This window comes from Gadus macrocephalus, chromosome 16, assembly GCF_031168955.1.
Source record: "Gadus macrocephalus chromosome 16, ASM3116895v1".
NCBI lineage: Eukaryota > Metazoa > Chordata > Actinopteri > Gadiformes > Gadidae > Gadus > Gadus macrocephalus.
Genome location: NC_082397.1, coordinates 4,819,219 through 4,831,955, shown reverse-complemented (window position 1 = coordinate 4,831,955; position 12,737 = coordinate 4,819,219). Strand labels below are relative to the sequence as shown.

Here is a 12,737-nt window from a genome sequence, read left to right as displayed (position 1 = left end):
GTCTGACAGACACCGTTCGTTGGCTTCTTATTTTCGATTCATCAAATCACTGAAGACTATTTCCGGAGATTAAAGGTGACATATTGTGAAGGACACCTTGAAAGCGAAAATGACTTCATATATTTAAAACCGTGTGTGCTCTGAAACTCTCAGATCCCCAGCTACATTTGGTGTCTTGAGTAATATCTGGTTTTACTTTGTTGTTCTATATATTATATGTTTTATAATAAGAGATGGATATGCTTTTCATGACAATTGGGAGAAACATGATGCATAGACGTATGCAATACTGTCTATGAAGTTGTATAACAGTAGTGTAGTACTGGTTCCTAGGTGTTAAAGATCATCACCATTGCAACGGTAAACACAAGGTCAACCCGGGTCCACACGACTCAACAAACACCAAAGGAAAACCTGGTAAACTCTAACACTAAATATTGTTAGACCCTCCTTATGAGGTCACGGCCGTGTCACGACCGACACAAAACAATTTTTAATTGTACAACCAAAATAGAATTGTATCCTATATGCAGCAGGCGGAAAAATACAGCCACCTTTAGATCAGGCTCCTTGGGCTTTGCTCTGTGGAAAATGATTTAATCATAGTATTTTAGTTTTGTCCACTGTTGTGTTTGATTCTCTATATTTCTGGGTTGCACTAAAAATATAACGCAAATTCCGCCCTCTGTGCCCTTTGAGTTTCACCCTGAGTATCGTCACCACAGCAAGAAACGGTACACTGTACGATTGCATCATCATCGCTACGGCAACACACGGTGAAACCGTACCGTATGCATCATCATCGCTACGGCAACACACGGTGAAACCGTACCGTATGCATCATCATCGCTACGGCAACACACAGTGAAACCGTACCGTATGCATCATCATCGCTACGGCAACACAGGGTGAAACCGTACCGTATGCATCACCATCATCGCTACGGCAACACACGGTGAAACCGTACCGTACGCATCATCGTCGCTACGGCAACACAAGGTGAAACCATCCCATACGCATCATCATGATCATCATCGTCATCGCTACGGCAACACTCGGTGAAGCTGTACTGTGTGCATCACCATCATCGCTACGGCAACACTCGGTGAAGCTGTGCTGTGTGCGGTACCGATGGCTCAGCCCCGGTTCGGCGAGCGCATCCTTACCCGGAGGCGGCGTCCGTACACGGTGACCTGGCCGCGCGCCTGCTCCTTCCGCTGCCGCCACTCCACCAGGTTGAGGCCGTTGTCGATGGCCAGCGTCACGTTCCTCCTGCTGACCGTGGGGTTGACGGTGCCGGCCAGCAGGTGGGGCTCCGTGTGCAGGGACACCTCCATGCCGTTGGCCAGCACCAGCCGCAGCGAGCCGTCCAGCCCGACGTAGTAGCTGTTCCTCACTTGGTCTGCGAAGGAGGATCAAAAGAGAGGGGGAGAGAGGCGTGAGAGGGGGTTTGGTTGTCAGACGGTCTGGGGATGATGTCACTTCAGCGTCGGTTGCATGGGTCGAAAGCAACGTTATAAATGGTTTAATAGTCGTGATGGAAACTAAAATGCATTATTGTTTTATTACATGTTAGTATAAATAGCCCCCCCCCCCCCCCCCCCCCCCCCCCCAGCAGCTTCTAGGACAACAAACAGCAGATAACAACACTGAGTTCTAGTTGAGGGCTAGGGGGGGGGCTAGGGCCATGTCTAGGGCTCAGGGTTTGAAGCTGGGGCATAACGTTAGCGCTTAGACATAGCTTCCGCTCAAACCGCTCATCTATGAACGACCTGCCCTCTTACAACAACAACAACAACAACTCCTCTGACTTAAGACAAGGGGCCCTATCTTGCATCCGGCGCAAGTGACTTAGTCACTGGCGCATGTGTCGTTGCTAGTTTACAACTGGCGCAGAGCGTTCTTTTCCCACCACCGCCACTCGCCGGTAAATTAGGGATTGATCATGCGCCCCAAGGGGCGGTTCGGCGGAAGGAGGAGGCGTGTTCTGGCGCAAACGGTATTTTGCCGTTTCTGAATACCATTGCGCTACTGACCAGGAAATACCTGGTTTAAAGTCAGTGGCGCGTTGTTCAGATGCTATTTTAAGGGCGCATGCATACATGCAGATGCGATGCATACGGATTGCTTGTGCACCTCGCGCATACACTTTGCTTCTCCCATCTACCTAGCCGCACATTCTTGGTAAATTATTTGGGAAAGAACAGCTGATGCAGCTGTAATAAGTTGTACTTTTAAATCAATGCATCTGCAAACACCGTACAGCAAACACATATTTTCTTGACAGAGACATCGTGTAGGCCTACATGCCCATAACTTTTAGGATTGATGAGTATTTCATCGTGAAAAACATTGTTTTACCGCGAGTGAGTGTTAAAAAGAATGAATGAATGCTGGGCGCGCGTGTGTGCTCTGTTTAAACACACGCAAACTAAACACGTAACGCATAATACAATCAATGGCAATGTCTATTACCGCGGGGACACATGCATATTAGGATAGCATACAATACTGATAAGAAACAATGTTTATAATGTATTGCGTATATCATTAAATAGAACCACAGTTACCGCATATCATATGTTATATCATATACGTTTTCTTTGCTGAAATTTATTTGAGGACTCAGTATTTCTGAAGTTGTGGAAGAAAACCCCTTATTCCATGTGTGAATTAGGCCATATTATTTGGCAATAAACTGAGCCATTTGCAGTTTGAAATTCATGTGCATCTGTCTTATCGGAGACTGCAGACGCGCTGTCAAAATATCAACTCGTCCGATTCAAATGCGCTCATGGCTCTTAAAGGGGATGGGAGCTGGCACTCTCATTGGTTTGTTGGACGTTACGCCCAAACCACACCTACGGGTAATTAGGCTGCTTCAGACCAACCCTTTTGACACTTGCGCCGCGACGCAAGTGTCCTTTATCCGCCTGTAAAATAGCGATAGCGCCGTAGAACCGTTAAAATAGGGCCCAAGGTCTTCCAAAAGGTCCTCCGCCCTGTATTTCTTCTGTAGTCGTGGACGGGGAGTCCTTGCTGATGGTTAACCACTACAGTGAGCCTGATTATTCACACATGGGGGCGGGCCGGTGTGTGTGTGTGTGTGTGTGTGTGGGGGGGGGGGGGGGGGGGGGGGGGGCACTGCATGTTTGCACTTTCTTAAGTGAAGTTAAAGGACTAAATCAAATATTCATCTCGGGGGAACACAAACATAAAGTCGTATGAAATGGCTGCTCAGCAGAAAGGCAGTGGTGGCAGCCGTATTTAACCGGGAGGGGGACCGTGTTTCTTCCCTGACAACGTGATCGATATAGCAGAGATGGGGGGGGAGGGGGGGGGGGGTGTTTCCGAGCACCGTCGGAGTAAAGTTTTACAGCTGCACCGCCCGCCCAGAGCGCTGGGGAATGAAACCTATCAAGGCGGCGAGCACGCGTGCTAGCCTGTAGCCCGGCTAGCCAGTCCCACACGCACACCCACACACACACACAAACACACACACACACACACACGCACACACACACGCAGGCCGGTGAGTCGGTTGTCCCCAGGTGAAGGCAGGCTGTGCTGAGCGCCAGCCCGGTGACTAATGTAACCGGGGAACATCTCGTGTACATCCATCAGACAGAGGCGCGCTCCCTCTCTCCCCTCCTCACACACAGCGACAGGCCCGGGACCCTCTGCCCAGCACACCACTCATTACCAGCAGCCCAAAACTAATGACTTGTCAAACAACCCATTAATTCATCGACTTCATTCAACAACGGGCAAATATATAAATGAACACGCGGATGAATAAATAAACCTCCCCAAACCGGTACAGTGTACACGCTGCAGTGCCTTCTGGGAAATCCTGACGTGTACCGTAGTCGGGCGGGGTGTTGAGCCTTCCCGTTCTTGTGTTTTGCTTGTTGTTTGCGGAGGTTACGTCTAGCGTTGTGTTGCCCTTTCCTTGAGTGGAGGGCCTGGAGACATGTGACGCTGCTGGGAGCTGAGGGATTGTATCGGTCGGAGGTGGGTCTGACCTTACATTGGCCCATACCCCTGTCCATCACACAGACACTTCAGGGATTGGTCAGTCCTCTGGGACTGAGCGGGCCAAGAGGAAGCAATATTGCTGAACGGGGGAGTTGGCAGTAATGCGCTCGCAAAGCGTTGAGCCCTCGCGACCCGAGAAACTGCGATGATGTTTGAATGCGCCGCAGCACTACAGCCGTGATCCAATCAGAAGAAGGCCAATCGAATCACTAGAAGGGCGCTTGTCCGAGAGGGTCGACGTAAAAAAAAACCAAAAACAGATCCTCCGACCTCTGCACATCCCCCGTGCAAGCTGTCGCATTTATCTAGGACAAAGAGCGTAGACTGTCCATCTTTATTACTTCTTTGGGCCGTTCCTACTCTCATCTAAAAAAAATTAAATAATTATTTGTAACTTTTACATCTGTCCTGCACTTACGGATGTTACAGACACCCACATCTCCCATCTCGGAGCAAAGCGAAGTACCGTTGTACCACACCGGCCCACTGCGACGCGTCGGGCGGCCGGGGGGGGGGAGGGGGCGTTCATGAGGGGTATAAAGACCAACCAGAGGACCTCGGAACGCCGCGGCGGGTGTCCGGCGATCACTGCGCTGCGTCACGTTTGCAATGCGGACACCAGGTGAATTAATTAGAGGAGCAGAGTGTCCGGGCGCCGGCCCGCCCCCCCCCGGAGCAGATGTCCCGGACAAGGTCAGCCGCGCGGGGGGTGACCGGAGGGACCCGGCCGGCCAGTCAGCCGGACACCGGAGCTCTGCTTCTTGCGTTTCACAGCTGCCCCCGCGCGGCCCGGGAGAGGCCAGGGCGGGGCGGGGCGGGTGTGGAAGAGAGCTCTTTGAAATCAAACGGTAGACTCGGCGAGAACTGGGGGCAGGAGGAAGAGGAGGAGGGGCAGGAGGAGGGGCAGGAGGAGGAGGAGGAGGAGGAGGAGGACGAGGACGAGGACGAGGAGGAGGAGGAGGGGGAGCAGGAGGAGCAGGAGGAGGAGGAGCAGGAGGAGGAGGAGCAGGAGGAGGAAGACGAGGAGGAGGAGGAGCGGCAGGAGGAGGAGGAGGAGAAGGACGAGGACGAGGAGCAGGAGGAGGGGCAGGAGGAGGAGGTGGAGGAGGAGCAGGAGGAGGAGCAGGAGGAGGAGGAGCAGGAGGAGGAGGAGGAGGAGGAGGGGCAGGAGGAGCAGGAGGAGGAGGAGGAGGAGGAGGAGGATGGAAAAATCGTTACAATCTTTTAGAAATTGAAGGAGGGCTGCTGAGTTCAAAGCTATGAACCGGTAATCAATACGGCAGCTGGTCAGGCACAGAACAGGATATCAGAACGCCCGAAGAGGCAGAGAGTAAATCAGAGAGAGAGAGAGAGAGAGAGAGAGAGAGAGAGAGAGAGAGAGAGAGAGAGAGAGAGAGAGAGAGAGAGAGAAGGGGTTTCGATGCAGCCTCTGACTGCTAGGCTCTGATTGCGTTTCCTAAAGCCCCGACATTTCCTCGTGGGCCCAACAACGTTGTTTTATGAATTGGCCTCGGAGACAGAAAATCAATGTGTTTTCATATTGGTAAACGAAGTGTACACGACTACAAAGAGTTTGGAGGGAACATTCGGAAGAACAGCAAACAAGCAGTTTTCACAAGTCATGCACCCTGCACCGGGAAATCACCTCAGCGCAACGTGTAGCCTCACAGCTAATTGTGAGACGGAGCCTCTGCACGGAGCGCAAAGCCCGGTGTGGGGGTGAGGCTTTGTTTACGGGGCGGCAATAGAGAATCAACCAGACGGATGTCATGTCAGCTGCTCCTGCAGCATTAAAGGATTCAGAGCTGACGGAGTGGACTGCAGGTCTGGGGAGGTGGGCAGCAGAGAGCGGGATGTGTGGGGGGTAGACTTTATCGGTATGTGTACGTGGTAGCGATGTTGACAAGGCAGACACCGTCAGGTAAGTAAACCCACTGGATAATAACAGACGTTATCAGGTCAAAATTAGGTTATCATTTTAACGCAATTTTGTCTCCTACAAATCGACAGATTTTAAAAAAAAACAACAACGTCCTCGTTGTTGTGCAGATCTCATGAGCCTTATCACGAGATCCCCATGAACATTCATCCACAAAAAAAAGCACATTCATTAAAAAGCAAATCCCAAAAAACCCACTTCAAAATCCAAACCCCACCACACCAACATGAGAGAAGTCTTCCCCCCCTGATGTGATGGCGAATGAATCCACTCTATGATCCGAACATGATCACTGGTCCCCAATACCCAGTCCGACACCAGATACGGGACCCTTCTGGCACTCCGAATGGTTCCGGGGATGGGGTTGGCTCACTCGACCCCCCCGGCCCTCCGGAGGCTGCTTACCCTGCATGAGTGTGTAGAAGGTCCCGGAGGCGGACAGGTTGGTGGTGATGGTGATGTCCTCCTTGTTAGAGCCCTCCGCCTGCACCCGGACGCTGCTGTCCATGTCGGAGCGGTAGCTGCTCACCCGGCCCGTGGGGTGGGTGACGTTGGTCAGGCGGCCGTAGGAGTCGTACCTGGGAGACAAGCCGAGGGGTAAGATACTGCTACTTTTCTCCAGTTTTTTCGTGAATGAGTAGTTGTGGCGGTTTTTGCTTCGCGCTCATTAATCAATGCGTCAACTTTATTTGTATCGCACTTTTCGTGCAAGCAAATGTGAACACAAAGTGCTCCATCGCGACCTCCCCCTCCGACCCATCCATACCCAAAGCGATCATTTTCTTAAAATAAATAAATGGATAAATAAGTTGTTTAATTAAAGGCCCGAGTAAAAAGGTTGGTTTTGAGTTTGCCCTTAATGATATCAACACTCTCTGCGGCCATCAGGTCATCAGGCAGGATGACTGAGGATGACTCATGGATGAGTAGTAGATAGAAAGCAGGTTTGGGGTTTGACATCGGAACATAACCACTAGACGTTTATGGCCCTGCCTATCGTACAAACAAACACGCAAATGGGAGTTGATCTAACAGTTAAAGCCTTCAGAAGCTACTCTAAATGTCATTCATGGAATTGTTGCCTCACAAAGAGCCAATCTTCGCATTTTATTTGTTTAAATGTTTGCCAAATCACTTATTAGGTTTATTTCTCTACATATGCTGTTTAAGTCTTTTAGCGGGCCTTGGATTGCAGGTTCTCCGCTAATGTAACCAAATAAGCAAGAGCATCAGACAGAGGTCCCCCTGGCTGGCAGTTGATTGCGTGACTAATGACATCAACAGGCACTAAATCTTCAGCCATCCAGACGCACCGACCCCAACACCCTGCGTCTCACTACAGGGGACGTCATCCCTTCAGTTCGGGGGTTTAAGTAAGCCCTTATAGTAGCGCTTAGTCCGCTTTAACAGTCGGATGTGTGCGTTTACACATCTAGGTACTAGCATAAATAATTCAACGCAAAAGAAAAAGCTGACAGGTAATCACAAGCAGGACGAGGGAAGCACACACCCCTTCGCTCTGAGAAAACCACTTATTAGTCTGGAAGATTAGTGCTATCACCTCATCTCATTATGCAGCCGAAGGAAAACGGCGAGTGGTGAAGTGAAGGGAGCACCACGGAGAGAGAGACGGCATCGTGCCCGGCCCGTGTGCTAGCGAGCCGCTTCACCACACACACAAACACCACTGGGCAGATTGTCTCATTTCTCTGAGAGAGAGAGCGCACGGGCGCGGAACAATTTGAAATCCTTCAGCTTGTCAGGGGGTTCAGAATGAGCGAGCGGTACATTACTTGAGCATGAAGCCCATTACCTGCGCGGTGAATACAGAGTGGAGGCTCGTCTCCGGCTCTACGCTGTCTGGCTAGCGTAATGAAACCCCCGCTAATAAATGAGAGGACCGGGAGCCGCTCGCTAGGTGTTTCCTCTAAGCATTCATCTCTAATTTTCAATATGGGAGAGGAAAGGATATCGGCGGAGGAGTCCTCCACCAGCGGATAAATGTTATCTGATGCCGCGCTCAGCCCCGGGTTGCGTTGATGTGTGACCTGGGCATTGTGCATCGCCCGTGACGCTTACGGGTGCTAGCGAAAATTCAAAATAGCAGTGGAGCCGTTTTTTTTATCTCCAGCGTTTGATTTCCCTCCATTATGTATCTCATCGCTATGACTATTGTCATCCCATCGGAGTATCTCCCCTCCATTGTTCGCACGACGAGAAATGTAATATTTAGCTTTCTGTAAACGGGAGCGCCAGCCCCCTAAGAGTTCTTAATGGACCCCGCCGACTGTACCCCCCCGTCACCGCCGCCGCCGCCCGGACGCCATCGCATGCTCAGACAGTCCCCTGAAAAACCCACGGCATTCCCAGCGCCTGCACACACCCCGAACAATGGAGCCAGCTGCCCGGAAAGAAATCTCATTCCAAGGCAATACGGCGTTTTCCTGGCTTGATCACTGACCCAAACTCTGGGGCGTCTCAATTAGGGCCTTGAGCAGGAGGCTCTCCCCTTCTCCCTCCCGGGGGCTCGGCGGCTGAGCCCTAATGGCTCTGGCCTTCTGCGAATCAGCTGTCTATTATCTGGCCTGCCCCGGACAAGAGGCGGTGCAGGGGGGGCAGGCCGATGAGCAGTCCGGGAGCAATTGTTCTTTCCCCCCTGGATAGCCGCGAGTCCATTTGGATTGCATCACCTCCGGGTCAGGCGCCTGCTGTCTGACCTTTCACATAGGACGGCGACCAAGGGCCCGACCACGCCGCGTCCGCTCACCACCGCTCCTCCCATCAGCCCCCGTGTCCAGCCTCACTTCCCGACTCCCCACCAGCACAGCCTGCCAACTCTGCTCTAGAATCTTCTAAATATGAACGTACAATGACCCATTTCTTCTACTACTTTCCCTCAAACCCCCCCTGCTCCTCCTATTTGACTAATGATGCTAACGAGGACAGACTGCTCCGTTGGGAGCGTTGAGGGAAGTGATTCTATGCGAGTCACATATCGTCTCAATGACAGAATCAATGGAATCATTTGACGCTTAAGTTCAGAGCATCAGGGGAAGGTTCTTCGCCGCTGCGAGCGCTCGAGCGCTCGCCCGCGTTACTTAACAATTGCGCGACGGTCCGGCTAATTACAAAATTACAATCCTCCCGCCTTGCTCGTATCATAAGACTGATTAGCTTTGCCGGTACCCTCGAGCCTCATCTCTTTATCCATACAAGCACAAACATCACAGGGTCAGCGCGGAGTCTGCCCGCTGTAAAACCCGGAGCGGATCCGGTTGCAGAGGGTTACCGCCGTGGTGTGACTAGCATGTGTCCTCTCTGCGTGTTCCGCTCCGGCCTCTGCTGCCGGATTTTGTGTTTTACACTAAATCTTATTTAGTCCATAGGCCGAGACATTTAAGCACACGTTCATTAGTTTGTGGTGTGGGGAGGGGGGCGAGCGGGGAGATGAATGGTGCTGGCCCTCCTTCCGACGTCCGCAAATTACGGCTTTGACCCTGCGGTGGTGGGTTGACCTTCAGAGCTAATTATGCAAAGAAAACAGCGTTTGTGTTATGATGTCTGAATGAAGTATGGGCGGTGGAGATCGCTCGCAGGAACGTATGAACTGATAATAATACTATATTGAACGTCGTTCCTTCTTTTTTTTTTGCTTAATCTCTTTGAGTGATGTGCGTGATTATAGTTCTTATTGCGAGGACTGTGTGTTGTGGTTGAAGGACACGTTGAGGGCAGATGTAGTTTGAAAAACAAAAGGGAAAAAAGAAAGCAACACTATAGCACAGGAATTTGTTCAACGTTGCGGTTGTGGGGGCCATTGGAGGAAAATGAAATCGAACAGGCAGATAAAAGCCACCTATAGCTGCCTGAGCCTCACATTATGCATTCTACCTGAACTCCAATGTGTGTGTTAGCGTTGCCCCACAGCTGCTGCTGAGCCACCCTGTCTGTATGCTAATCACAGTATAAACATGATGTACAGATCCTCTTGTCCTCGTGTAGCATTCTAGGTGTGCAAACAAAAAAAACGAAACAAATAAAACCCTCCAGTTTCCTCGCTCTCCATATTTTAATCTCAGCAAAATCCTTTCTGTGCTAATCGGTTGGGTTTTGTTTTGTTGTTCTGTGAGTGCTGCTCTACAAAGCAGCGAGGACACATTTTTTAAGGGAAATTCAAAAGGAAAATAACTAAAGTGAGCTTTGAATACCTGTTGGGGGTTTCGCAAGCCCGTGGGCTCATCACTCTACCTTTCTAAATATCTCCACGCATGGCTGAATTAGCTCAATTTCCACTTTATCTCTTCTGGTGTTTTTTTTGCACCATTCCCCGTACCGCTGTCGCTGACGACAAGAAAATCAAACACGGGTGATAAATGCCTGCTCGGATTAATCAAAGCATCCGGTTAGGTGTCAAAGTGTTCCTCTTCTCCAGTGAGGTGTAACAGATGCCTGACCAGCCCATCTGTTTAATCACACGTTTTTTGAGGAATACCCAGTTAGCCATGGATCCATCCGGTAGCCAGGAATTAGCAGACTCTGACTGCCTCTATAGAACAGAAAAAAATAAAAACTCTGAATGCTAGTCTTCCAGCGCCGGAGACAGAGAGATGACGCAATAGTTCCCTCTTGTCGATTTTGACCCAATCAACTCCTACCTCTGGCTATCTCATTATGCTTACACTAGCATGTAGCCTCAAGCCGCCCGGGGCTGGGAAAAAAAAATAAAAAACTTGCTTGGCAAAAGCTATATGCTTTTCATGAAGCACATAAATCCCGGCAAGCGATGAAGATGATGCGCACAGTCTGTCACCCAAAGCGGAGGTAGAGACACGATGAGTAACCCATCACCACCAGTAATCTCATTTGGAATGATAACAGCAAATAGGCTTACAAGTATAGCAACGCAGACCTTGTATTCTGAATGACAAACACTCACAGGCATAAGGAAGGGGCTCGCGTGTCGTAGTGCTCGACTCAGACGTAGGAAGGAGCCCTCGAACTGCTACTTAACGCTCATACCATATTTGGCAGGTACTTTTTGCCTGTTTCTTTGGGTATTATGTTGACATCCTGCACACCCCAGCAGAAAAACATGTGATCAGGACATCCTATTCCCACTAACCAACTGTTGGGTATAAAAGCTCCAGGGATATGATGAGAGACTTTAAGCACACATCTGGGAGTTAACATCTAACTCAAAGTTCCAGACTCTAGCACGAAGACAAGGAGAACTTTTTGACCAAAAAATAATCAACTCACTCGTAGAAAGTGGTCCATCCGTTCTCGTTGGTCTTGGTGGCCAGCAGCCCCGAGCTCCCATGGTAGGTCATCACCGCCAGCTCCTGGCCCTGGGCCGCGATGGTTTTCAGGGCGTTGTTGGTGCCCACGGTGAACCAGAAGGTCTGGCCGTCGGGCACCATGAGCCACAGGGGCATGCCCGTGGTGTCCCGGCGAATGGTCACCAGGTTCTTGTTCTTGTCCACGACGGAGGCCAGGTCCCCCTGGCCCGAGTACGTCAGGTTGTAGAGGTGGTCCCCGGTGGTCAGGCTCTGGGTGTAGATGTGACTGCCGTTGGCGTCAAACAGGTAGAGCTCGTCGTGGATGGGCGACGACACCTCGTACATGTTGAGCGGGTTCAGGTAGGGCTTGTTCTTGCGCACAAAGCGGATGCGGATGTTGGCCAGGTCGGCGATGAACAGCTCGCCGTCGGGCGACACGGCCAGGGACGACGGCGCGTTCAGCTTGGCGTCTTTGGCGTAGCCCTCGTCGCCCGAATAGCAGTCGCAGTTGGCGTCGTTCTTGCAGTCGCAGCCGCTGGCCGCGCCCGCCACCAGCGAGATCTCTCCGTTGGTGGACACCTGGCGCACGCGGTTGATCTTCTTCTCGTCCGACTCGGCGATGTACAGGACGCCGGTGTGAGACACGGCCAGGGCGTTGGCCGACTCCAGCGTGGCGTGGATGGCCACCTTGCTCAGCAGGAAGTGGTCGATGCCCGGGACCTGGCAGTGCATGGGCCGCCCGGCGACGATGCGCACCTGGTGGTTCTCCGAGATCTGCAGCACCACGTTGTTGTCCAGCACATACAGGGAGTTGTCCAGGGGGCTCACCGCCAGGTCGGTGGGCCATTCCAGCCGAACCTGAGAGGAGGACACACAAACGCACACACACACACACCGAAAAGATATCAGCTCACTGGAAAAAAAAACTAGGCCATGCACTTATTGATCCATACATTTTTCATTTTATCAGAGGTAAACAGTCTGTCGTGGGAAAAAAAAGGGGGTCGTTGAAAAGTGCACACAAAACTGAAAAGGTGTCCCTTATCTCACAGCTTAGCCAGAATGCAAAAGCCTCTTTATATTCTCTTTTTCCAGGAAGAACTGATCTGATAAGCCGGAAAATATCAGGCCGGCACGCTTTTAACGGAGAAAACAAATACATGATTTTTGAGATGGGAGTTGATAACAGCAGCAGCGGGCGAGGGCTGGGGAGAGGCGAGATGTGTCAAATGATCTGATTAACCCCCCCCCCCTCAAAGAACAAACGCCATTGTTACCCTTCACTCTGGCTGTCTTGAGCCTCGACCAGCGCATCCATCTCCTCCCCAGAGAGCCCATCTCCTACTTAAGGGCTGTTCATTTAGAGATGCACCAAGACAACGGGGGGCTGTGCACATGAACTGGGGGACACGCTCAACAAACGCGAGCTCCATCAATCTCTTACCTCCCAAATCACGACTTATTGTTCTGCGAAGAATGCA

The 12,737-nt window shown here is 51.2% G+C and overlaps 1 protein-coding gene across 1 annotated transcript in view; it reads right to left on the bottom strand.

Moving 5' to 3' along the window:
• tenm4 (teneurin transmembrane protein 4) overlaps positions 1 to 12,737 on the bottom strand; it is a 139,814-nt gene that overhangs the window by 22,211 nt on the left and 104,866 nt on the right. The window contains 3 exon segments of the mRNA XM_060075790.1: positions 1,167 to 1,402; positions 6,383 to 6,555; positions 11,237 to 12,114. Coding sequence (XP_059931773.1) covers positions 1,167 to 1,402; positions 6,383 to 6,555; positions 11,237 to 12,114 — 1,287 coding nt within the window.